The sequence below is a fragment of the Scyliorhinus torazame genome, chromosome 15, assembly GCF_047496885.1.
Source record: "Scyliorhinus torazame isolate Kashiwa2021f chromosome 15, sScyTor2.1, whole genome shotgun sequence".
In the NCBI taxonomy this organism is placed as follows: Eukaryota; Metazoa; Chordata; class Chondrichthyes; order Carcharhiniformes; family Scyliorhinidae; genus Scyliorhinus; species Scyliorhinus torazame.
In genome coordinates this window covers 114,726,439-114,754,133 of record NC_092721.1, presented here as the reverse complement: position 1 = coordinate 114,754,133, position 27,695 = coordinate 114,726,439, and the positions used below count along the sequence as shown (strand labels likewise).

The window sequence follows — 27,695 nt, the reverse complement described above, 5'->3', positions numbered from 1 at the left end:
TGTGAGTACTGGTTCAAACTTTCCAGTGGAGCATCAAAGACATCCAAATGTCCATAAAGAGGCATGGTGCAACAGAAAAAAAACTTCCAACCTGTATCCAACAAAAATCCGGGGAGGTGGCTTCAGCAGCGTAGACAGCTATCCACTTTAACCCTTGTCGCCAGATTTGAGGACCATGAAGAATCCAGCACAAGTTTGTAGAATCGAAAGAAATAACTTTATTTACAATTACATATATACAACAGCAGCAGTACCCCACCACTGCTCTCTCCGCTCTTGCTGGTTCCACATTGGCCAGCTCTATTTATGCAGGCAATTCTGCTAATGACTTCTCCGCCCCCTCATTGGGGGAGCGCATACTCACTGGGATTCTGGGATTGACAGTAGTCCCCAGCCAGTAGTAATCAGGCAGGTTGTAACAGGAGGGGTGCGCATCAGTAACAGGGGAACAACTAGGGGAAGAAACGGGTGTGTGGGAGAGAAAGGACAAGGTTGGGGGGGGGGGGGGTGCAGAAAGTACCATTGGGTAAACATAGGAGCAAAGATATTAAGGGCATTAGACTGGCGACAAAAGGCCACACGGGACAACTTGGAACAGAAAGGCACTGCAAGCAACCACTTTGGAGGGTCCCTGAACAAAGGGAAACCCCGGAGTGCAGTGGCTCACCCACATGGTGTACACACGGTTGACGGCCATGTTGGATGGCCCCTGGACAAAGTGAAACACCAGCGCGCAGGTGCCCAGCCTCATGGGGAGAACGGAGACCGTTGCCATTTTGGATGGGCCCCTAACAAAGGGAAACTCCGAAGCGCAGGGGCACGTCCACAAGAGAAGTATAATTCATCCCACAAGGGAGGGGAGGGGGGACAGAAATCCCCATCAGACTGGACACCTGAAACATCAGGGGATGTTAATGGCCCAATGAAAAAATCCAGAGTCTTCGCCCACCTGAAAAGTATGAAAGCCGACAGTCTTCCTCGAGAGATGTGGCTGAAGGAGAGTGACCAACCGCGGGTAAGGGAGGGTTGGGTTGGACAGACCTACCATTCCTGCTAGAGGACGAGGACCAGGAGGTTAGCCATACTGCTAAATAGGAGGACGGTGTTTACTGCGGCGAGGACGGCTACGGACGCAGGGGGACAGTACGTAATGGTCAGCGGTGTCCTAGACGGGGCATCGGTAGTACTGGTGAACATGTACACTCCCAACTGGGACGACACAGAGTTTATTAAAAAGACCATGGCGGAAATCCCCGACATCAACACGCACCGACTTATCATGGTTGGGGACGTTAACTGTGTACAGGACCCACGGACAAACAGGTTAAACCCCAAAACAGGGATGACCTTCAACATGGTGAAAGAACTCGGCTTATCCACGGAGCAGATGGGGGCAGTAGACGCATGGAGGTTCACCCACCCAGGGGAGAAGGCGTTCTCTTTCTTCTCCCAGGTACAATGTGCATACATGGATCAACTTCTTTGTAGTGGGGAAAATCGATGTTTCCAGGGCGAGTAAGAGCAGAATATGCCGCCATTGTAATCTCAGACAGTGCTCCACATTACGTGGATGAGAGGTTGGAGATGGACTGTGCCCAAAGCCTATCATGGAGGTTGGACACGGCCAGCTTTCTGTGAGACAATATCACAGGCTACAGACGAGTATACTACTAACAGCCAGAATGGAAAAGTGTCACCCTCCACGTTCTGGGAGGCACTGAAGGCTGTGAACAGAGGTGAAACAATTGCCTAGAAGGCACAGAGATATGGAAGAGAGAGTGGCTAGGCAACAGCTAGTTGACTCCATACTAGAGGTAGACCAACAATACTCAGAGGCCCCGACTGTAGAGCGCCTGGTGGAGAGGAGAGGAAAGAGCTACAAATGAACTTTGACCTGCTCTCCACGAGGAAAGCAGTGCACCAACTCCGCCAGGCACGGGGGGCCCTGTCCGAGTATGGAAACAAAGCCAGCCGCCTGCTGACTCACCAGCTGAGAAAGCAGTCAGCCACAAGAGAAAGAGCTCAGATTAAAGACAACAAAGGCAAACTAGTAGCAGAGCCGGAAATGGTCAATGAGGCATTCGAGAACCTCAAACGGGACTGTACACCTCCGAGCCCCCAGCAGGGTACTTGGGGATGAAACAGTTCCTTGATGGACTGGACATGCCAGTTATGTGTGTGTGTGTATGTGTGTAGATTCCCTGCGGACTTCTACGAACAATTTGCGGCGACACTGGCCCCGCACCTGTGGGAGTAATTCACAGACTCGCTGGCGAGCGATACCCTGCTGCCTACGCTAGCATAAGCCTCAATCTCACTGCTACCCGACAAAGAATCAACAGAATGCGGGCCTTACAGACCCATTTCTCTGCTAAACGCGGATGTGAAAATACTGGCCAAGATCCTAGCCACGAGACCGGAGGACTGCGTACCAGAGGTGGTAGAAGACCAAACGGACTTTTGCCAAGGGTAGACAACCAACATCAACCATCAGGCGCCTGCTGAACGTGATAATGACCTCATCTAGGGAGAGAACACTGGAGATGATCATCTCCCTGGACGCAGAAACGGCCTTCGACAGAGTCGAATGGAATTACCTCAGAGATACTGCAACGGTTCAGGCTTGGAGCAGGGTTCACCGCCTGGGTGAAACTCCTGTACAGCGCTCCCACTGTGAACATATGGACAAATATCACCAGCTCCAAGTACTTCCAGCTGCACAGAGGCACAAGGCAGGGATGCCCGTTGTCCCAGTTGCTGTTCGCCCCACCGATCGAACCACTAGCGATCGCGCTCAGGTAGGATTTGGAAGGGGATCCGGAGAAGAGACAGAAACCACGGAGTCTCGCTCTATATGGATGAGCTGTTCCTCTGCAAACCGGACCAACAAAGAAGCATAGTTGGAACCATGCCGCTCCTGAAAGAGTTAGGAGTGTTCGTGGGTTACAAACTCAACCTGAGCAAAAGTGAGATCTCCCCGATGAACCCGCAAGGGGGAGGGGCAGAGCTGGAGGGACTGCCATTTAAACAGGTCTGACACAGATTCTACTACCTGGGGATCCAAATCGCCCATGACTGGACACGGATCCATAAATGGAATCTGGTGGACGAAGTAAAAAAGGATCGCAGAGGTGGAATACACTCCCACTCTCCCTGGCAGGGAGAGTGCAGTCGATCAAGATGAACGTATTGTCCAGGTTTCCTCTTCTTGTTCAGATCCATACCAATCGACATCCCCAAGGTACCAATCTACATCCCCAAGGCTTTCTTCAACTCATTAGAAAAACTGATCATGTTGTTTTTGTAGGGAGGAATAACCCTCGGATCCTCAAAAAGGTACTGCACAGAACTAGACTGCGGAAAGGGTGAAGGGGTGGATAAAGGAACCAGAGCCAAGTGGGTGCAAATGAGGAAGGGCGCCTGCACAGGGACCTCCCTCCGGGCCGTGGCCATGGCTGCGCTCCCATCCCCACTGAACAAACACTCAATGAGCCCAGTGGTGATTGCAACACTCCGGTTGTGGAACCAACTGCGACAGCACTTCAGATTAACCAAAATGTCCATCTGCAACAACCATAGGTTCGCGCCAGCCATAATAGACACCAGCTTCAAAAGGTGGAGACAGGACTGGGGACGCTGACAGTTAGGGACTTCTACTCAGACAACAGTCTGACGACACGTGAGGAACAAACAGAAGTTTCAGCTGATGGGGAGAAACAAGCCAAGGTCAAAAACATCTTACAGAGGGAAACAAGAACATACCCATGACCACCGCACCAATCGCTGTTAGAAGACTTACTGGATGCAGACATCTTAGGGAGGGGTAACTGCGGGAACCTGTATAGACGACTAATAGGAAGGGCAGGTATGTCACTGGATGATACAAAGGAAAAGTGGAAGGAAGACCTCAGGTTTGAAATAGGGCGAAACACTGCACAGGATCAATTCCACCTCAACATGCACAAGGCTAAGTCTAATGCAGCTGAAAGTGGTACAAAGAGCCCACTTAACCAAAACCCAAATGTGCAGGTTCTTCCCGGAAGTGGAGGACAAATGCAAACGGTGTCAAGGAGGCTCGGCCAACCATGCCTACATGTTCCGATCTTACCCCAGACTTGTCAGGTTCTGGACAGCCTTCTTCGAGGCAATGGCCGAAGAGGTGGGGATGAAGGTGGAGCCATGCCAGAGAGTGGCAATCTTTGGGGTCTCTGAACAGCCAAATCTCTTCATGGGGGGGGGGCGACGCCCTTGCTTTTGCCTCCCTAATCGACGGCTGGAGAATCCTGTTCGGCTGGCGATCAGCAGCACCACCCAAAACCGCGGTCTGGCTGACCGACCTATCGGAATTTCTCCAAATGGAGATAATTAATTTAGCCATCTGGGGTCGGAAGAAGGTTGCCACAAAACATGGGAGCCAAATCACCCAGTTGTTCCAAGACCTGTAGCCAACAGCTAATAAGTCAGAGGAAGGGACAGGGAAGCCCCAGTACAATGACGACCGCAAATGAAAGGGGGAGGACAAAATAAAGAGGCATGGAGCCCAACCTTGTCCCGCAAATAACATAATACACGCCGACGCGCCAACCAAACAGGAACAGGGTGCAAGAACTGATGAGGGAAGAGGGCATGCCAGACGACCAGAATGGGAGGGCGGTCAAAAAGAAAAGGGAGAGAGGGAGACAGGGGACCCAGCTAGAAGTAAATGCCTATTGGAGAAAGTAAAACAAGAAGCTGCAGCCATTGTAAATAACAAAAGACAACTGATATAAATTATGGAAGACGACCAACGCATTTATATTTTTGTTTTCGATGTATGTTCACAATATGAAAAATCCTTGATAAAAAGCAAGAGCTTTTGCAAGTAGATCAAAATGAACAGATTAGCATAAGGAAATATGGATGTCAGAGACATTCATCAAATCTTAGCTTTTAAGGGGATTTTGAAGAATCAGTTATATATACATATATATATATATATATATATAAAAAATTAATTTTCAGTATTAAACTTTGATTTAATAGTAACATCAACTGTTTATTGTTATTAAGTTAGTATATTTTTTATTAAGTTTATCTTACTCCTGTTAAATTAGGTTTACACATATTAAAAACCAGACTACGCTTGAAATGAAAATCGCTTATTGTCACAAGTAGGCTTCAAAAATGAAGTTACTGTGAAAAGCCCCTAGTCGCCACATTCCGGCGCCTGTTCGGGGAGGCTGATACGGGAATTGAACCGTGCTGCTGGCCTGCCGTGGTCTGCTTTCAAAGCCAGCGATTTAGTCCTGTGCTTGGAACCCTTTGTCACAAAGGGCTACATAATCACCATGGGAACATAAAATAGTTGTGCTTGGCAATAGATCTTGCTAGGTTACTTATTGGATCGAAGAGGTTATATGAAAAAGGCATGGTTGGATGGGTCTTTCCATAGTTATGGATTTTGGCATGTATCCTAGTCAGTATAGGGTCACTCTTTGCGATGATGGGCCAGGGAGATCATTGATCCAGACAGCTGCAGATATGAAAGCGAGTCAGAGAAAAGGGAAGCTTTCACGCCTATTACCCAAAGGACAATAATGGACAATATAATTCTGGATTGTTCATTGAAAACTGGTGCTTGAATATTTCAATAAATTAAGCCTTTAATAAAATCCTGACTGTTATCAATATGGAGTTAACGTTGAATGACTGAACATACAGCCGATCAATTTTTTTCTTATAAAAAAGAAATTATAATGATCCCTGGATTCCAATGGTAAATTACACAAACAAGGATTGTATTCCCTGGAATTTGGGAGGTTAAAAGGTGATTTGAGCAAAGGGTGACCAAGAAACTGATCTTTAAAAATGGAAAAGAGAATATGAATGCAAGCTAGTGAGAAACAAAGGCAGACAATAAAAGCTTCTTTGCACATGTAAAAAGGACAAGATTAGCTAGGATTGTGGCGTTAGGAGAATTTATACTGGAGAAACTAAACAATTAGTTTGTGTCTATGTTCATGGAAGAAGATGTAGAGAATTTCCCAGAAATACTACGCAACCAAGAGACATGTGAAACTGAGGAACTGAATGAAACCAGTACTAGTAAAGAGGTGTACTCGAAACTGGATTGAAGGTTGATAAATCCCCTGGACCAGATGAACTACATCCCAGAGAGTTCCAGGATTTGATCCAATGAGAGTGCAGGAATGGCGATTGTGCTGAAGTCCTGGAAGGAGACTTGAACCCAGAATCTTGTGACTCAGAGGAGAGCGTGTTCCCAACTGAGCAACAACTGACAACTTGAACTCTGTTGTGACAATGTGATTTCTATGCCTCTATTTGCAAAACCTAGCATCCTATTATGCTTTATCAACTGGTCCTGCAACCTTCAAAGATTTGTGCACAAACAGCCCAGGATCAGCCTCTTTTAAGATTTTACAGTGCAACATATACTGCTTCCATTCAATCTACAAAAATACATCACATCAGACATCCCTGCATTGAATTTCATCTGCTCATTCCACCAACCTGCCTACGGCCTCCTACCCAAGTACTACCCACCTCATTGTTCACTACACGTAAAAGTTTTGTGTCATCTGAAACTTTGGAAATTGCGTCCTGTACCCCTTCTGGCACATAGGTTAAATAAAGGCAAAATAAGGCAGTTTATTTAATTAGATTGGTAGATGCACATATATACTACCTCTCTGCCACAGCCATAGTGCTGCAGATAATGGGGGTGGAAAGCAAAAGTAATTATCATCCAAGATCACACTTGCTGATTTCAGATGTAGGTTATGTATCTGGTCTCCCTCTCACAAATAACGTCACAAATCAAGTAGACTGGAATATGAGAGGTTATACAAATTATAATCAAGACATCTAGTAACAAAAATACTATTTACAAACAGCTGTTTTCCAAATGTTTAGTCGAATAAGCTGAAGACGCTGCAACCATGATACAGCACAGCACACATGGCTCACTTCCTAAAAGCGAAGACAATACAAAAATCTGAGGAATTCTTACACTCACCTTAATGGTGCACAGGAACATAAACCTGGGAACCAGACAGCTTTTTAAGTGGAGTTGAAAGCTACCATTTGTCCACAACCTCCTCCAGCTCTACACTTTTGCACTTGCCTAACTCTGGATTTTTGTACATTCCTGGCAGCCAATCTTTAGCCACCTAGGTTCTAAGCTCACAGATTCCCTTTCAAAACATCCCTGCCTGTCCCCCTCAAGACTCCCCTTACACTATGCTGCATTAACTAAGTCTTTAAATACATACATCTGAATTTCTTCATACTTGGTTTTGCATCAATTTTAATCTGACTTTACTCCAGTAAAGCAACTTCGCTTTTGTTCCTATGTTAATGGCACAATGTTAATGTCTATCCTCATCGGACAATTCCTTCATCCCAGGAAAGAGTCTAATAAACATTTTGCTGCACTCCCCCTCGGACAAGTACGTACTTCCTTAGGTAATGAGGCCAAAAGAGCAAACAGTACTTCAAGTGAAGAGTCAACACTTTTGTGTGCAACTGTATTAAGATTTCTATGCTATTATACTCCAATCCCATTATAACAAAAACTAGACATAAAAATTGTTTGCTACACCAGCATGTGAACTTTGTGGTTCATACGCAAGGACAGTGAAGTCATTTTTGGCCTCTCGTGCAACACATTTCAAACTGAATACTGTAAGACAGTAGAATAGTCTGAACTAAAAAACAGAAAAGCCCAATAACCAACAAATGGAAAGCAGATATTTAAAAAGGTACCTTCTGCACCTGCAGTATCGTCGATTCCCTGATCATCAGCAGGAGTAACATCTGTTTGCTCGGATAAGCTTTTAGAAAGAAGTTCAGTTTCAGATTTTGGAGGTTTAGCATCCGGTTCCTTTTTGTGTCGGTCAGAATCATCTTTTTCTTTCTGCTTACGAAGTTTAGCCTTTTCCTCCTCGCGCTTTTTGCGTTCCCTTTCTTTCTTTTCTGCTTTCTTTTGTGCAGCTGTTTTTAGTTTGAATCTTGAATCTCCTTCATCCTCTCCTTCACTTTCACCTTTCTTAAGCTGATTACCTTTTTGATTCCTCGTATTCTTAGTATTTTGAGGAAACTCATCAGATTCCTCATCACTGATTGAATTTGCTTGATGATTCTTAGTTTCGACTTCTTCATCTTCTGAAAGCTCTCGCTTTTGCACAAGACTCTGAGTTCTCCCTTTAGCCTTCTCTCCTGATTCATCATCATCATCATCATCTGATTGTTCAGATTTTTGCTTCTGACATTGGGCTTTTGGCCGCCCAGACTCTTCACCTTCGATTTCATCATCTTCAAAACTAGGTTTTTGGACTTTCAGGCTCTTTTTCTTCCTATCTTGCTTTTTATTGACTAGTTCAGATTCATCATTTTTTTCTTCTTTCTGTTGAAAAAGTTTGCATACTCTTTCAGTGCAAGAAGTGAAATTGAAAATTATGCTCATCTCTATCTGGATTTATTGATTGATTATCAGAAGGGTCAAACATGGTAGCATAGTGGTTAGCACAGTTGCTTCACAGCTCCAGGGTCCCAGGTTCGATTCCTGACTTGGGTCACTGTCAGTGTGGAGTCTGCACGTTCTCCCCATGTGTGGGTGGGTTTCCTCCGGGTGCTCCGGTTTCCTCCGGGTGCTCCGGTTTCCTCCCACAGTCTAAAGATGTGCAGGTTAGGTGGATTGGCCATTCTAAATTGCCCTTAGTGTCCAAAAAGGTTAGGTGGGGTTACGGATATAAAGGGGATAGGGTGGATGCGTGGGGCTTAAGTAGGTGCTCTTTCCAAGGGCCGGTGCAGACTTGATGGGCTGAATGGCCTCCTTCTGCATTGTAAATTCTATGATTCGATGATTATATGAACACTGGGATGGCAGAAGTTTAAAATGTGAAATTTCACTCTTCTTAACAATAATAATAATCTTTATTAGTGTCACAAGTAGGCTTACATTAACACTACAATGAAATTACTGTGAAAATCCCCTAGTCGCCTGTTTGGGTACACGGAGGGAGAATTCAAAAATGTCCAATTCACCTAACAAGCACTCTTTCAGGACTTGTGGGAGGAATCCAGAGCACCCAGAGGAAACCCACGCAGACACGAGGAGAATATGCAGGCTCCGCACAGACAGTGACCCAAGCCGGGAATCGAACCAGTGTCCCTAGCCCTGTGAAGCAACAGTGCTAACCACTGTGCTATCGTGCCGCCCTGGATTCAGAGTATAATTAAGAGTCATTATTTGGACTTCTAGTGGCGACCATGGAGTGAGCGGTCGCACATTTGGTGATTCCCGCTCATGGTGGACATTTTGAACCTTTCCCTGGCTAACGGAGGACCTGAGTGATTGTATGAGGTGTGGGAGAAGTGGAGGAAGAGAGTATCACACTGGTTTATGGATTCGTGGACCAGAAGTGGTCGAAAAATAAGGAAGCAACTGTTGAAAGCTGGTGTGGAGCCTGCGACACAGGGGAAGACGGCGGAGGGTCAAGGTCTGGGCTTGCCGGCCCATTGGTCGACGGATCAGCTAGTGAGCGTCCTCCATGAGAAGTTTGCCCTGCAGCAGAAGGAGAACTTGGAGGATCTGGCCACGGCGGTGGATCCCATAAAGGCGGGAACGACTGCATGGAAATGAGGTTGGAGGCCCAGGGCCAGGCGATCCGGAAGGTGGAGGAGGCAGTGGGAGAGCACGAAGAGCAGCTTGCTTCGATGGCTGTGGAGATGGGGTTGATGAGAGATTAACAGAAGGGGCTGCAGGGCAAGGTGGAGGACTTGGAGAATAGATCGCGCAGGCAGAACTTGACGATCGTGGATCGACCGGATGGCAGTGAGGGAGCGGACGCCAGTGCATACGAGGCACGGATGTTCGAGAAGCTTCTGGGTGAAAGGACGTTTGCTCAGCCCTTGGAGGTGGACCGGGTGCACAGGGCCCCTATGAGGAAGCTGCAGAGAAATGAGCCGCCGAGGGCGTTGGTGGTGCTATTGCACCGGTTCCTGGATAAGGAATGGATTTTGAGGTGGGCCAGGCAGACGGAGCGCTGTACATGGGAAGGCAGCGAGCTGCGTCTCTACCAGGACCTGGGTGCGGAGTTGGCCAAAACGTGGGCGAGCTTCAACAAGGTGAAGTCAGCCCTCTTTAAGAAGGGGGTGAAGTTTGGCATGTTATACCCAGCGCGTCTGTGGGTAACGTACGAAGGCTGGGAACGCTACTTTGGGGCACAAGAGGAGACGGTGGAATTTATTAGAGACAATGGACTGGCAGGAAAATTAGGACATTGAACTCTGGAGGGGAATATCCTATCTTGGATTTCTTCTGGTTTGTATGAACCACTTTTGCACAGTACTTGGGGATGTAGCCCTGTTTTGGGCTTTGGGTCTGTTTGTTTGTTTTTGATGGGGGATGATAGGTTACTTTTTTTCCCTTCTTTCTTTGTGTTTGATGGGGATTTTAAAGTTTACACTGGGAGGATGAGCGGGGCGGCTGGATCAGTGGACAGTAGGATGCTAGGCCCAATGGGCGGCGGCTACCAAGCTAGCTGGGCGGGCTAGCTCACGGAAATGAAGTGGGAGGGCGAGCAGGTGCAAGTGGGTTGAAGTCTGCTGACAGGGGAGGGACTAGTGAAGATGACAGGGTGAGGATCGATGAGGCTGGGCCTGAGGAGGTGCGGGACGCGGGCTGGAGACTGGCCTAGGAAAGGCCAAGTTGGTCACAAGGGGGGTTTTGGCCACCAGACCTGGCTGATCACATGGAATGTGAGGGCAGAATGGGCCAGTCAAGAGGGCCCGTGTGAGCGCACAGCTGAAGAGTTTAAAGGCGGACGTGGCAATGATACAGGAGACACACCCGAGGATGGTGAATCAGACTAGACTGAGGAAGGGATGGGTAGGGCAGATATTCCATTCGGGGCTAACTGGGACGACGTAGAGTTTATGAGGCGGGTATTGTGGAAGGTCCCGGATCTGGATTCGCATCGGCTGATTATGGGGAGGGACTTTAATATGGTTATAGATCCAAAGCTGGATCGATCGACTTCGAAATCTGGGAGGGCGTCAGCGGTTGCGAAGGAACTAAAGGGGTTTATGGATCACATGGGAGGGGTAGATCCATGGAGGTTTCCGTGCTTGGAGGAGGAGTTTGAGCTTCCAGCTGGGAATGGGTTCTGCTACCTGCGGGTGAGGGACTTTGCATGGGGGCAGGTTTCAACCTTTCTGCATCTACTGCCCTAGGGGTTACAGGACAAGGTGGTGTCAAAAACGGGAGTGGGGGAGGGGAAGGACTCAGAAATGTATAAAGAGCTCATGGTATGGCCCCCCCCCCCCCCCCGGATAGTGGAGGTAAATTGCAAATGGGAGGAAGAGTTGGGCAAGGAATTAGGGGCGGGATTGTGGGAGGATGCCTGGAGTGTGGTTAACGCGTCCTCGTCGTTTGCCAGGCTTAGCCTGATACAATTCAAGGTAGTCCACAGGGCGCATATGACTGTGGCCGATATGAGCAGGTTCTTTGAAGGGGTAGAGGATAGGTGTGGGCAGTGTGCGGGAGGGCCCGTGAATCATGTCCACATGTTTTGGGCATGTCCGAAGCTTAGGGGTTCTGGCAAGGATTTGCCGATATCATGTCCATAGTATTAAAAGGTACGGGTAGTTCCAAATCCAGGGGTGGCTATTTTTGGTGTGTCGGAAGACCCGGAAGTCCAGGGGGTGAGAGAGGCTGATGTTTTGGGCTTTGTCTCCCTGGTAGCCCGGAGACGGATCTTATTGGCGTGCAGGAACTCGGGTCAGCGACGTGGTCGGATTTCTCAGGCTTGAGAAGATCAAGTTCGCCCTGAGAGGATCGATGCTCGGGTTTACTCGGAGGTGGCAGCCATTTATTGACTTTTGGGGGGAAAATTAAGCTGTCAGCAGATACAATGGGGGGGGGGGTCAAGGGAAAGAGGGAGGTAAGGGGGTTAGTTGAGGCGGGAAATAACTTGCTGGGAAAGGGGGACTGGGGAACTTTATACGGAAGCCATAATGGCTGGGTCTGGTTGTTGATTGGGTGGGTATTATTTACTTTGTTGTTTTTCCTCTTGAAAATTGTTAAAAATTAAAAATGCTTTCGAAAATAAAGATTCATTACTTGACCCAGAGTGTAGTTTGGAAGCCAAAATGGTTTTAAAAACATGAACAGTATTCAAATGATAGAGACTAAACGCACTTGCTAGGAAAGGACAAAGGTAAACTCATTTTAAGCATGATTGAAATTCTCACTAAACGTTCACTATTTAACCATTGCAAACATGTACAAATATTCCAAAGTGGATGCCAACGAAATTGATCGGCTCTTATGGGTATCAGAACAAGTTATATCATGGTTTATGCAAGCTATAATATATTTCTGGCATCTTTAAACATTGAAATGAAATGAAAATCGTTTATTGTCACAAGTAGGCTTCAAATGAAGTTACTGTGAAAAGCCCCTAGTCGCCACATTCCGGCGCCTATTCGGGGGGGGGGGGGGGCTGGTATGGGAATTGAACAGTGCTGCTGGCCTGCCTTGGTCTGCTTTCAAAGCCAGAGATTTAGCCCTGTGCTAAACCAGCAACATTTAAGAGAAAAATAAAACCTAGAAAATTTAATAAAAGTAGAAAATTAAAGCTACAAAAAAAAAAAGGAAGAGGAAATTATTTTTTAAACAAAAGAATAATAAACCGGTTTAGGATTATGCGTACTAATGCACCAGAATATGGGGAATGCATTTGCTCTATTGCTTTGGGGAAATTCCAACTACACATCAAGTCTTTTCACACAGATGGGCAAGCGATGGAGAGACCGGGGTGGGATGGTGAGACGGGTCAGAGGGGATGATGGTGGAGAGGGATACAGAAAGGAGAAGTCAGGTGAAGAGAGAAGAGACCATAAGTTGGCAGAATGCAATATTCCAGGCTGGTTGAATGGTTGCAAGAAGGTTACAGGAGGTAGTGAATAATAAGGCAATAGAGAGATTTGATCAAGAAGTTAAGGACTTCAACACTGGGATGATGCTGTAATGGTCGCTATTGTAAGTCAGCAAGCAGAGAGTAATGGATGAGCAGTATTTGTTGCAGGTTGGAATGTGGGCAGAGTTTCAATGAGCTCAATTTTATGGTAGGGTGGGAGGTTGGTCAGGAGTAGATTGGAGTAGTTACGACTGGAGTCAACCTGGATCAGGGTTTTAGCAACAAATAAGCTGGTGCTGAATTGGGTGATGCTACAGGGGAGAAAGTCGACTATCTTTGCGAGATACAAGATATGGGATTAGAACGCAGCGCAGGCAACATAATATAAGCCATTTATCTGGAACAAAAATAACAGTGTAGCTCAGTCACACCATTTGCTATAACAACACTTTCGGAAAAAAGCTGAAAGAGATAGGATTTTGGAACTGTGCAAATCCAAATAGTGAAACTGTAAAGCTAAACCTTTACATTTGCTGTTGAAGATTTAGCTGTTTCTTTATGATCCTTTGTTCCTTCAATCTCTAAAGCAAGTTCTTCGATTTCCTTTAGTATATCATCTTCCCTGGAATTTAAAAACAAACAGAAACTCAACCTTTTTGTACACACGTAAACTTTAGAAGAACAGAATCAAACCCAAATAAAAATCAAAATGAATACTTACACAAAATCTTTTTTCTTCTTTTTGCTTGCAGATTTAGGTTTAGGAGCTCCTGCTCCCTCAATCTCTGCTGCCAGTGCATCAATGTCAATATCATCCTTGGTGCTAGAAACAAAAGTAGATATACCATTTTAAAAAATAACATGTCAATGTTAAGAGGCATTGCAACGTGACCCGAGTTTCTAGTCTTGCTATGTGTAATTGTTAAACATGTGCATTTAACTTTGGTTACATAAAATTCTTGCTAACTTCTTTACACAAGTAAACTTGAATTAAATGTAAAATGTAAACGTCCCCACAGTCTCAGAGGACCATACATTCCTCTCCCGTTTGAGAGTCGATTGGTATCACTACTTAGAACCAATAGAATTATATGCACCCCAAAGAAGACAATACCAATAAACATAAACATAAGGAAGCTCTTATATTTTTTAAGAAAATATATTTTATTAAAGTTTTTCGATCAAAAAGAATTTTCCATTTTTACAACTTTGTAACAAAATGTACATTGACCGTTATTTAAACAATACATTAACTAACAAGTACAGAAAAAGAAATAGTAACATTGAAAAAATAAATATAATTATAAACAACTAGCATGGAAAATAACAAAAAAAAACCAAGGACCCACATGTACCCCTCCCCCCCCCCCCCGGGTTGCTGCTGCTGTCTTTCCTGTTTTCCCTTATCGCTCTGCGAGATAGTCAAGGAACGGTTGCCACCGCCTGGTGAACCCCTGAGCCGAACCTCTTAGTGCGTACTTTATTCGCTCCAATTTTATAAACCCTGCAATGTCGTTTATCCAGGCCTCCACGCCCGGGGGTTTAGCTTCTTTCCACATTAGTAGAATCCTTCGCCGGGCAACTAGGGACGCAAAGGCCAAAACATCGGCCTCTCTCGCCTCCTGCACTCCCGGCTCTTCTGCAACCCCAAATATAGCCAACCCCCAGCTTGGTTCGACCCGGACCCCCACCACCTTTGAGATCACTCTTGCCACACCCACCCAGAACCCATGCAATACCGGACATGACCAAAACACGTGGGTGTGGTTCGCCGGTCTTCCCGCGCACCTCCCGCACCTATCCTCCACTCCAAAAAATCTACTCAGCCTTGCTCACGTCATATGCGCCCTGTGTAGAACCTTGAATTGGATCAGGCTGAGCCTGGCACGTGAGGACGAGGAATTTACCCTACTTAGGGCATCTGCCCACAGCCCCTCCTCAATCTCTTCCCCCAGCTCCTCCTCCCATTTACCCTTTAGCTCCTCTACCATCGTCTCCCCCTCGTCTCTCATTTCCCTGTATATATCGGACACTTTACCATCACCGACCCATGCCCCCGAGATCACTCTGTCCTGGATCCCCTGCGCCGGGAGCTGCGGAAACTCCCTCACCTGTTGCCTTGCAAATGTCCTCACTTGCATATATCGAAAGGCATTCCCAGGTGGCAACTCGTATTTTTCTACCAGTGCTCCCAGACTCGCGAACGTCCCATCCAAGAACAAGTCCTTCAATTTCACAATTCCTGCTCGTTGCCAAGATTGGAATCCCCCATCTAACCCTCCCGGGACGAACCTGTGGTTGTTCCTTATCGGGGACCACACCGAGGCACCCGTCATCCCCCTATGTCGTCTCCACTGCCCCCAAATCTTCAAAGTTGCCACCACCACTGGGTTTGTGGTGTATTTTTTCGGGGAAAACAGTAAAGGCAACGTCGCCAATGCTTTTAAACTTGTTCCCCTATAGGACGCCATCTCCAGCCTTTTCCACGCCGCTCCTTCTTCTTCCCTCATCCACTTACATATCATAGACACGTTGGCGGCCCAATAGTAATCACTCAGGCTCGACAGTGCCAGTCCCCCTCTGTCCCTCCTACGCTGCAGAAACCCCCTCTTTACCCTTGGGGTCTTTCTTGCCCACACAAAGCTCATAATACTCCTATCCACATTCTTGAAGAAGGCCTTTGTAATCAGTATGGGGAGGCACTGAAACACGAAAAGAAACCTCGGGAGGACCACCATTTTGACCGCCTGTACCCTACCCGCCAATGACAGGGGCACCATGTCCCATCTTTTAAAGTCCTCCTCCATCTGCTCTATCTGTCGTATCAAGTTAAATTTATGCAAGGTTCCCCAGTTCCTAGCCACCTGGATCCCTAGATATCGAAAGTCCCTTGCTACTCTCCTCAGCGGCAGATCGTCTATTCCCCTGCCCTGTTCCCTGGGGTCCATCACAAATAGTTCACTCTTTCCCATGTTCAATTTGTATCCCGAGAACTCTCCAAACTCCCTGAGTGTCTGCATTATCTCAGGCATCCCCTCCACTGGGTCCGCCACATATAGCAACAGATCATCCGCATATAATGACACCCGATGTTCCTCTCCTCCTCTAAGCACCCCTCTCCACTTCCTAGAGCCCCTCAGCGCTATCGCCAATGGCTCGATTGCCAACGCGAACAGTAACGGGGACAAGGCACACCCCTGTCTTGTGCCCCTATGTAATCGGAAATAGTCGGATCGTTGCCTGTTTGTAACCACGCTTGCCACCGGGGCCCCGTACAGGAGCTGAACCCATCTGATGAACGGAAGCTCTTATTTATTTGTGCATGGAAAAATACTTCTTATAATAAATCTACGTTTGAAAAGCCATTTCAATAATAATAATAATCTTTATTAGTGACATAAGTAGGCTTGCATTAACACTGCAATGAAATTACTGTGAAAATCCCCAGTCACCACATTCCAGCGCATGTTCAGGTACACTGCAAGAGAATTCAGAATGTCCAATTCACCTAACAGCACGTCTATTGGGATTTGTGGGAGGAAACCGGAGCACCCGGAGGAAACGAGGAGAATGTGCAGACTCCGCACAGGCAGTGAATCAAGCCGGGAATCGAACCCGGTTCACTGGCGCTGTGAAACAATAGTGCAAACTACTGTGCTGCCATGTCGCCCTTTTGCTAATTAACAGGGTTAGGCAATTAAATTAAATTTTTCCATGACCGATGCAGTTTAGGATTTTAAGTTAAATTGTTTGCTAAGACACAAGTAATAATGCATACATATGAACTTTACCCAGTTTCCACTGCTATATACCAAATTAAGTTATCAAGGTAAAAAATTTTACCCCACAAGGAGACACAAATGTTTTGTTAATATAGCCATGTGACTGCAATGTATTGAATCCAACGTATTGTTTTTATTTTCCCAATTAAGGGGGAATTTAGCGTGACCAATCCTCCTACCCTGCACATCTTGGGTATGCAGACACAGGGAGAATGTGCAAACGTCACATGGGCGGTGACCCAGGGCCGGAATCGAAACCGGGTCCTCGGCATCGTGAGACAGCAGTGCTAACCACTGCCCCACCGTGCTGCCTATTGAACCTAATCTAATACCGTGCCACTCAACGTCAAGCCAACATCTGTGCTGGCTCGGCCATGTTCATCAGATGGATGATGGTCATATACGACTTTCTGGACGTCCATACCCCCACTACAAGGACACCTGGAAGTGAGATATGAAGATGTTGGATACTGATACTGACAAGTGGAAGACAGTCGCTGAAGGTGGTGAAACTTTGCAAAGTCCAGCTGGTCGGGAAAAGGGCCCCAGAGAAAACAAAGTGGAAAGAATTGTGCATCTTCTTAGCCGGTTTTCCTCTGAAGTAAATGCAAGAGACTGCCATGCTAGAATGGGGTTCCTGAGGCCACATCGGGCAATACTTATGTTTGACTGCCACATCACAAACCATCATGTTAAGAGACAGAAGGCTGCCACCATGTGACTGTAAACTATACTCACAATACTATTGTGAGCCTTTAAGGCCATTTTTCCCATGGTGCTAAAATGGTTAACATGAACTGATGGGAACCCCGCAAGAATAAACAAAATGGCTACATTTATCTATTGCTTTCTTTTTAAGCACAAAAAACAAAGACAAAAAGGCAAAAAGACTTTGGAATCTAGCAGATCCATAATTATAGCCATTTGGTAGGGTAGGACAGAACTTAAGTATTGAAAAAAATAGATTTTATCAAAACATTTTGTTATACACTCATCAGGACAATCACAAGAAAACTAATATATAAAATTATATATATATATAAAAAGTGAAAATGCAGGAAGAATTCAGCAGCCAATCAGCATCTGGAGAGAGAGCGAGAGAGAGAGAGAGAAAGAGAGAGCGAGCGTGAGAGAGATAATGTTGCAAGTTCATACGACTCTTCTTCAGAGGAAAAATATTAATGCCTGGGGAAACAACGTCATACTGTACGAGAATAGATTGCTGATTGGTTAGCAAGTGGACTCATTGATAGAGGCATTGCCATGAAGATTGCAGCAGTTAATGGTGACACACAGTTAACTGTCAAGCATTGTTTGAAAGTTTAAACAGGGCAGCCGGACTCAGATTGTTCAAAGCATTGCCCTGAAGAATGAATCAGCAAATGGCTTTCATTTATTTTGAATTCTATCAATGGAATGACAGCTAACCTCCTACCCCTGCCATGTTTTCTGATGTGTGGATAATACATTTGCTAAATTTAAATCCGTAGCAACAAGTAAATAATTTCCTTGCATGGTTTAATGGGCTCCATCCCGCACTCAAATTCACCTTTCAAATAAAGTACGAGAGTAAGCTTGCAGGGAACATAAAAACTGACTGCACAAGTTTCTATAGGTATGTGAAGAGAAAAAGATCAGAGAAGACAAATGTAGGTCCCTTATGGTCAGAAACAAGGAATTTATAAGGGACAAAGAAATGGCTGAGCAACTAAATACATACTTTGGTTCCGTCTTCACAAATGAGGACACTAATCAGATATCAGAAATGTTGGGGAATGCAGGATTTAGTGAGAGGGAGGAACTGAAGGTGATCAATAACAGTAGAGAAATAGTGTTGGGAAAATTGATGGGATTGAAGACTGATAATTCCCCAGGGCCTGTTAATCTGCATCCCAGAGTACTTAATGAAGTGGCTCCAGAAATAGTGGATGCATTGGTGGTCACCTTCCAAGATTTATATAAACCCTGGAACAGTTCTGCAGACTGGAAGGTAGCTAATGTAACTCCACTATTTAAAAAAGGGAGGTAGAGAGAAAACAGGGAATTATAGACTCGGAAGCCTGATGTCAGTAGTGGGAAAAATTCAGGAATCCATTATCAAAGATTTTATAGCAGAGCACTTAGTAAACAGTGGCAGGATGGGACAGAGTATGGATTTATGAAGGTGAAATCATGCTTGACAAATTTACTGGAATTCTTTGAGGATGTAACGAGTAGAGTTGAGGAGGGGAGCCATGGATGTGATTTATTTGGACTTTCAGAAGGCTTTTGACAAAGACTGCACAAGAGATTATTGTGTAAAATTAAAGCGTATGGGATTAGGGATAGTGTATTGAGATGGATAGAAAACTAGTTAGCAGATAGGAAACGGTAGGAATTAACGGGTCTTTTTCAAATTGGCAGGCAGTGACTAGTGGGATACCACAGGGTTCGGTGCTAGGAACCCAGTTATTCACAATATATATATTAATGATTTAAATGAGGGAACAAAATGCAACATCTACAAATTTGCAGATGACACCAAGTTGGGTGGGAGGGTGGGCTCTGAGGAGGATTCTGTGTGATTTGTACAAGGTGAGTGAGGGGGAAAATGAATGTCAGATGCAGTATAATTTGAATAAATGAGAGGTTATCCACTTTAATAGCAAAAACGAGAAGACAAGTTCAACGATTACGTATACATAAAAAATAGTGCGCGCAGTTTTGGTCTCCTTATCTGAAGAAGGATGTTCTTGCGCTAGAAGGAGTGCAGCGAAGGTTTACCAGATTGATTCCTGGGATGGCGGGGCCGACGTAGGAGAGTTTGAATCAGTTAGGATTGTATTGGCTGGGGGACTTCCAGTGGCGGTTATGGAGGAGTAAGTCGCACATTTGGTGGCTCCCGTTCTGGTCGGACTTTTGGACCTTTCCCCTGGACTTTTTTCTGGTTTTAAATGGTAAATTCGAAGGCGGAGGCAATTGGGCACCGTTTCCACGTTTCGTTGTGTGGAGGAAAAGAACCAGAAGTGCACGAAAAGGCAGAAATAGATAGTTAGCCAAGAGCTGTGTTGAAGCTGCAGCAGGAGACAGCATGGCCGAGGACCGGAACCCTGGGGTGGTGGCCCAGCGATCAATGGAGCAGTTAATGCAGGTCATCCAGGACGGCTTTGCCAAGCAGAAACGGGACTACCTGGACCCGGTTAAAGAGTCGATTGATCAGCTGGAACACAGATTGGACGCCCAGGATCGGGCGATCCAGAAGGTTGAGAAGGCGCTGGCTGTGCAGAGGGAGCATCAAACAGCGGTGGAGCTGGAGATGCTGCGGGACCAGCAGAAAAGGCTTCTGGAGAAGGTGGAGGACCCATCGGCAGAACTTAAGAATTGTCGGGCTCCCGGAAGGGTCTGAGGGAGCCGATGCTGGGGCATACGTAACCAGAATGTTTGAAAAGCTGCTGGGGGATGGGACATTTTCCCGACCCTTGGAGGTGCACAGGGCGTACAGAGCACTTGCGAGGAAGCCGCAAACGGGGGATCCTCCAAGGGAAATGGTGGTGAGATTCCACAGGTTCCTGGACAAGGAATGTATTCTTCAGTGGGCCAAGCGAACGCGGAGCTGTAAATGGGATAACAGTATCCTGTGGGTGTACCAGGACCTGAGTGTGGAGGTGGCTAGGAAAAGGGCAGGCGTCAACCAAGTTAAGGCAATCTTCTTCAAGAAACAGGTGAAGTTTGGACTGCTGTATCCGGCTAGTCTCTGGATCACATGAGGACCAGATATTTTGAGTTGCCCGAAGACGCGCTGGACTTTGCGAAAAGAAAAAAAGGGATTGGTGGGGTGCTGAGAACTCTCGAACTTTGATGCAACTTGTTGGCTTATATTGGGTCTTTTTTTTTTCTCTTCTGTTTTTGAGTTCTGTTTAAGAAGGGGGGGGGGGGGGGGGGGGGAGTTTTTCGTTTTTGGGTTTTTGTTTTGGTGGATGTTGGAAACGTCTTTTTCTTTGATGGGCACCTTTTGTGGGATGGAGATGTGCTTGTTTGGGTTTCGGTGTTTTTTTTTCCAGCCGAGTGATTGTCGGGGGATTGTTAGATGAGGGAATTTATGGAGGCGGCTTCTTGCCAGGGTACAAATTTGGGGGCGCTGGTAACTGCGCCTCTGCCGTTCCCGCCAGCATGGTACTCCACCAGCCCCATGGTGGTGGCGGCCCCGAAAGTCTGGGGGCAATGGAGGAGATATGTGGGAGCATCAGTCTAGTCCCCAATCTGCGATAATCACCGGTTTGCCCCGGGGAGGATAGACGGGGGGGTTCCGAATATGGCAGAGAGCGGGGATTGAGAGAATGGGGGACTTATTTATAGAGGGGAGCCCACAGAGGGAGAAGAGGGGGCCCTATACTCAGGACTGCTCTTCAGGCACCTGGAGCCGTTTCTTTTGTGGGGCCGGGTTAGCGCCCAGGGTTTGTTGCGCTGAGGGGGTGGGGGCCGAATAATGAGGCAACGGGACGATCGGAGACAGAGGCGGGAGTGTCCGGGGTCAGCATGGGTCAGCTGACTCACGGAAGCGTAATGGGGGGAGAGTTAGTGTTAAGCTGGTGCTTGACTTGGGGGATTGGGATCGTGGGCCAGTCAAGAGGGCTCGAGTGTTCTCACACCTAGGGGGGTTAAAGGCAGACGGAGCCATGCTACAGGAGACGCACTCAAAACTCGCTGATCAAACAAGATTGAGAAAGGGGTGGGTGGGCCAGGTGTTCCATTCGGGGCTGGATTCAAAGACCAGAGGGGTAGCAATTCTGGTCAGTAAACGGGTGGCATTCGAGGCAGGGAGTATTGTGGCTGATAAACGGGGCAGATACATAATGGTTAGTGGGAAGCTGCAGGGGACCCGGGTGGTGCTAGTGAACATCTACGCCCCAAACTGGGATGACGTGGAATTCATGAGACGCATGCTGGGTAGAATTCCGGACTTAGACTCTCACAGTTCGATCATGGGGGGGGGGGGGATTTCAACACAGTCATTGACTCTGACCGGTCCAATAAAAAGCCCAGGTCGGGAAAGCGACCAGCAGCGGCTAAGGAACTGAGGAGTTTCATGGAACAGGTGGGGGGTGTAGACCCGTGGAGGTTCGCTCGGCCGAGGGCGAAGGAGTTCTCTTTTTTCTCCCATGTCCACAAAGTTTATTCCCGTATAGATTTCTTTGTTGTGAGCAGGGCGTTCATCCCAAGGACAGAAGGGACGGAATACTTGACCATTGCAGTCTCTGATCATGCTCCGCACTGGGTGGATTTCCGACTTGGTGAAGAGAGGACAGCGCCCATTATGGAGGCTAGATGTGGGACTGCTAGCGGACGACGAGGTTTGTGGGCGGATAAAGAGGAACATTCAAAACTACTTGGAAACTAATGATACGGGAGAGGTAACGGTGACTACGGTTTTGGAGGCTCTGAAGGCAGTTATTAGAGGGGAGTTAATCTCCATCAGGTCCCATAGGGAGAAGAAAGAAAGAGCGGAGAGAGAGAGGCTAGTTGAGGAGATACTCAGAGTAGACAGGAGTTATGCGGAGACCCCCCAAGACGGGGTTACTGAAAGGGCGCCAGAGACTGCAGGCGGAGTTCGATTTGCTGACCACAGGAAAAGCGGTAGCACAGCTGAGGAAAACGGGATTAGGCTAGAATTGGATGATCAGCCAAGATCGTAATGAAGGGCCGAATGGCCTCCTCCTGCCCTTATGTTCCATGTTTCTATGCTTAATGGTCTCCTCCTGCTCCTATATTCTATGTTTCTATGATTTAAAAGTATGAAATAAACTCCCTTTCTTTGATGTACTAGTTCAGAAATCTGCCGGGGGTCCTCTAACACAAGTCTACCACAAGCCTACCGTCACTGGTCAATACACTGGTTGGGATTCTAACAGTTCCATGCACTCTAATTGGCCACTTTGTAAATAGGGCTCGATCCATTTGCTCACCATACAAGTTTGATACTGAAATAGGGTGCATCAAAAGCACCCTGGAGGATAATGGCCACCCTGATCAGATCATTTTGTGCTGTATATCGCACAAAGTCATGAACGGGCTACGGTAGTCACTTTCAGCCTTGAAAAGTACCCACCCAGCCTACCTCAGATCACCCTAGAAGGGCAAGGTATCTCAAAACTTTGAGCAACAGGTGAAGCTAGTTGTTTTCACGCTGTTACTATGCAGGAGCAACGCGAGTGATATTCGCCACTGACAAGATGCTGCCCTAAAGCTAAAAAAACATTCTGCCTAGAACACAAATGACTAATGAGGTATATAAATTTCAGTGCAAGGGTGATGCTAGGTATATAGACCATACATCCTAATGACTGGTGGATAATATCAAACAGCATGTCCCTTCTGCTGTTCGCAACAGACAAGGTACTAACTATACCCTACCAGCCCTTGCTTGCAAAACTTAAGACACAGTGTGCAACATTAGACGATTGGACAAACTTTGATAAATAATCCTCAGTGTGCTAAAAATTACACTGGTAGCCAAGTTACGACGGTCAGTCAGCCTCACAGTGTGGTGCATTTGCACTCACTGGAAGATACTTACATTAATACATAGGGCCCTATTCTTTGCAGACAGAAAGAACATGAACAACACATTGCACCTTCTGGTAGCCATTTGCTGGTTCATTCCTCATGACAACGCCTGGACCAGAGTCGTGTTGCCTGGTTTAAATTTTCAAACAATGCTTGGCAGTTCACTATCAGTCATCATCAACTGATACACTCCATGGCAACATCTCTATCAGTCCACTTGTCAACCAATCAGCACTCTTCATCTCATACAGTTGCTCCCCTAACATTGATATTGGTGTAATTGTCCTGATGAGTGCAAGACTAAAAGCTTAAACAAAACATTTTTTTTTTTTTTTTAAACAATATTCAAGAGACAAAAGGGATTTTTTGTGTCTGTAAGCAATGGCATTACAGATCAACTAATAAATATGTATTACAAATGCCAACCTGGTTGTTGTTTGTCCTAGCTGTAACAGCAATTCTTATGTTGTAAGGGCAAAAGTGCTGCTACATTAAACACTGCTGGAATCCACATTTAGCACAGACTACAAATGGATATGACTTATCAAAACTAAAACACTGACTAATGTTTTTCCTGACTTTTAAACCATTCACATTTCCTATTAGTCATTAATAATAAATTTTAAAATTTGAATATTCTAAGAGAATCAGTTGATGACCAAACCAAAATCCAGTTGTATGGATAAAGTAGATGAAGGAACATGGTTACATTTTCCAATAATGTATGCAATAATGACCAAGCCAGGCAATTATTTCCGCAGTGGCTAAAATGGAACACTCTGAACCCTCCACTGAATTTTGTCAGGAGGCAGTCTTTAATGATGGGAGTCAATGATGCACCACTGCTGCAGTACAGGTTCCCTGCAAGGCACCACCTATGCCAATTGTCTACACAAAAGGCCTTGGCCAAAGTGGAGATGGTTCAGGAGTGCCCAATGTTGGCGTAGCATGGTTGAAGTCGGATGGGTGGGCTGTGGGACCTGTGATGAGGAAGTGTTTTTTTAAATATAAATTTAGAGTACCCAATTCATTTTTTCCAATTAAGGGGCAATTAGTGTGGCCAATCCACCTACCCTGCACATCTTTCGAGTTGTGGGGGCGAAACCCACGCAAACACGGGGAGAATGTGCAAACTCCACACGGACAGTGTCCCAGAGAAGGGATCAAACCAGGGACCTCGGCGCCTTGAGGCAGCAATGCTAACCACTGCGCCACCGTGCTGCCCTGAGGACAGTGTTTTTAATGGCGGTGTATTGGTTCCATTCCAGCTGCCATAAGGCCTCTAGCTTTTATTCCTTGGCACAGTGGTCTTAGCCATACAGGCTATCATTACGGGCGGCAAGCAGCAGGTGGATTGGTGCAGTCCTTGTGTAGTGTCAGGCTTGGTTGATGTAAACGGTGCTAGGAGTTTTCTTGTCAAAATTAACCTTCTTATGCGAGCAGGCGAGATATTGTTTAGAACTGGGAGCCAGGAGATTTTCAGAGGGTACCCAAGGTGATGTGTATTGTTGTGACTGAGTTTGATCTCTCAGACTGTCGCGCTTACCTTACTGTCACTTAGAGATTCAAGCATTTTCTTAATTGAACAAATTTTTTTCCTAAATTGAAACAACCAAGTGAAGAAACTGCTGCTATCTAGCTAGTATGAAATTTAAAATTAGGTACAGCCAGCATTAAAGATATTGGGCTGCTCTCACAAGCTTGAAGTATACAAAATTACAATATAAAAATGCTCCTGTTGCAGGTACCTTTCTCCCTTTTGTACAATTGTTGTGAACAAGTATCAAATGCAATGAGCACATTTCCATGTTGAAGACTCAATTTCACATCTTCAACTTTACTGTTAATTGAACTACCTTTTCTTCTAAAGAGAGTCAGTTGTTGAACATGCATAAACCCATTGCCATATTTAAATGTCCAAATGAAAGCATTGAGAAATGTATAACCTGTCCATTGGGTTTCTATAAATGCATATTGCCTCCCCATAGAGACACATTCACTTGCACATAAATTCTTTAGGTTATGGTAATTTGGCACTGTCGTGTTTTAGACCACCATATCCCTGACCACAATCGGACTGGAGAACAGATAATGTCTCTATGGAAGTGCGGGAGGCCCGTGAAGATACATTAAGCAACATTTAATTTGTAAACATAAAGCAAAGGCCGCAACGCTGCTTAAAACTCACACGTCCCAATCAGGACTACCAGAAGTGTCAGTCTCAGTCCGGGCTGGCTTTTAATGGGTGAATTTACAAGACCCAGCTGGGCGGACCTCCACCCACTAGAGGGGGAGCTCCCATTCTACGGGTCCCAGGGCAAGATCAATCGACAAGTCCCTTTGGGTCTCGTGAGAGTTATTATAGTCTCCCAGCATGGCAGAGGTACCTGCTCAGGTAGGACCATCCTATCTTTTGAGGTATTTGTTTCCCAGGCTGTATGGTGGCAAAAGGTGAATGTGCATAATTAAACAACCTTGTTCATCAAGTAGTAATAGTTAGTATGAAACTGAAAGAAGGGGCTCATACTTCAACAGTATTTTTCAAACCCATCACCACTATCACTCAAAAAAAATAAGGGTAGCATGGTAACACCAACACTGGCACGTTTCACTCCAAGTCACACAACATCCTGGTTTGAAAATATATCCTTGTTCTTGTATGCGTTGTAGACAGAGACAAAGACTCCACGAGAAGCCAGACTAACAGGGCACAACTCACTTTATTCCACACTAGTCACAATAATCACTCCTCGCCACACTCCACTCCCTGCAGGGTATCCTTCCCTGAACCGCTTGCAGATCAGGATTTATATTGTGGTAAACTCCTCCAATTAGGAAGGAGCCCCGCCCCCTAGTCACCGGAGTAGCTCATTCTCAGGTGTGTTGGAGTGGAAACAGATGATATACAGCTCTGTCCCAGTAGGGGGTTTTAACATGCCAAGTCCCAAGAAATGTCCATGTCCTCAGGCGAAGGGTCCCATGGCCACTTGGGTTGTGGGCGGAGTTCCAGGGACATCCGCCTGGGTTCAACGATGGGCCCTGCTGCTGACAGCCTGCTGACGGCCTACGAGTACACTATGGAGTAACTCCCGGGCACAAGCCAGTCCTGGAGGTGTGTAGCGTACCGGGAACCGCCGCTTCCTCGAAGAACGTCACAGCTGGTACAGCCCAGCTGGTAAAGCTGCTGGTACAAGTGGTGCCGGCGTAGTGTCGCTGCAGGTCCCAGGTCCATATCAGAATCCGACTCGTTGCCTATGCCATTGCTGGCCGTGTCCACGGGCACCACAAGTTCCCCCGGCATCGCAACGGGCAACAGGAGGCAGAACTGGCGGGGGGGGGGCCTCCATGTTTCCCCCTGGTCTCAGGGTTCCCCCTTGCCCAAACGGGAGACGGTGGTTCCTGGTCGGGTAGTCATAAGTGGTCCAGGTGGCAGTGTGTCTCTGCCCCCTGCACCTGGACTATGTAGGAGACTAGCCCCGTCGCATGACGCATTGTACCAGGGATCCATGTGGCTCCAGTCTCGAAGTCCCTCGCATAAACCGCGTCACCCATCATGAAGGTGCACCCCTGTGGGCGGTGGTGAAAGTCCATCTCCAAGTGGTCCTGCCGCTGACGGAACAGTGCCCCTCGGGGAGGCCGAGGCGGAGACGCGTCCGGAGTCGGCGTCCCATGAGTAACTCTGCCAGTGCGTTGCCGGTTGTGGTGCGAGGCGTCGTACGATAACTAAAAAGAAACCTCGCCAACAATGTTTCCCAAGACCCCAAGGTCATCTTTCTCATGGCTCTCTTGAACGTTTGTACCACTCATTCAGCTAGCCTATTCGAGGCTGGGTGGTACCGGGGGGGGGGGGGGGGGACTAATCAACCCCGCCCCATTGTAGGACGTCAGGACCTCGGGCTGTCAGTGTATGCTAAAAATAGCCCTCATTCTGTTCGTTGTTGCTGGAGTGGTCGCAGTAAGGACCTGGTGTACTTCCAGCCACTTTGAGTGGGCGTCCACTACCATCAGGAATGTGGCCCCCTGAATCTGGCCAGCAAAGTCAGATGTACACGGGGCCAAGGCTGCCCTGGCCACTCCCAGAGAAGCACCGGTGCCGCCGGTGGGGCCTTCTGGTGTTCCTGGCATAGGTGCATTTTGGGCCACGCGTTCGATCTCGGCATCCAGCCCAGGCCAAACATTTTCTTGGCCACCCCGGGGTGCCCGTTATGGAGGGCTTTCAGCAGGGGCGCGGGTCCTCGGTCACGACCACCCGCATCCCCCACAGGAGGACACGGTCTTTGATGCTCATCTTGGGTAGCTTGGTGGTGTAGGCCCTCAGCTCGACTGATATCGCCCTATTTTGGGTCCCCAATTGGACCATATGTCGGACCCTCGACAACCCATTCACTGATCTAAGTGTCCATGAAATGGAAAGCATCTATTACCTCCGCGGCTGGGGCGGGAGCCG

At 46.9% G+C, this 27,695-nt stretch overlaps 1 protein-coding gene across 2 annotated transcripts in view; it reads right to left on the bottom strand.

Moving 5' to 3' along the window:
* The window catches only part of eif5b (eukaryotic translation initiation factor 5B), a 170,926-nt gene that overhangs the window by 125,095 nt on the left and 18,136 nt on the right, over positions 1-27,695 (bottom strand). Inside the window, exons 2-4 of one of the 2 annotated variants that reach the window (XM_072476584.1) lie at positions 13,645-13,746; positions 13,446-13,545; positions 7,765-8,404 (exon numbers count right to left, since the gene is read on the bottom strand). In XM_072476584.1, coding sequence (XP_072332685.1) covers positions 7,765-8,404; positions 13,446-13,545; positions 13,645-13,746 — 842 coding nt within the window. The remainder of the gene's footprint in view (positions 1-7,764; positions 8,405-13,445; positions 13,546-13,644; positions 13,747-27,695) is intronic. The other variant, XM_072476585.1, reaches the window with a different exon arrangement.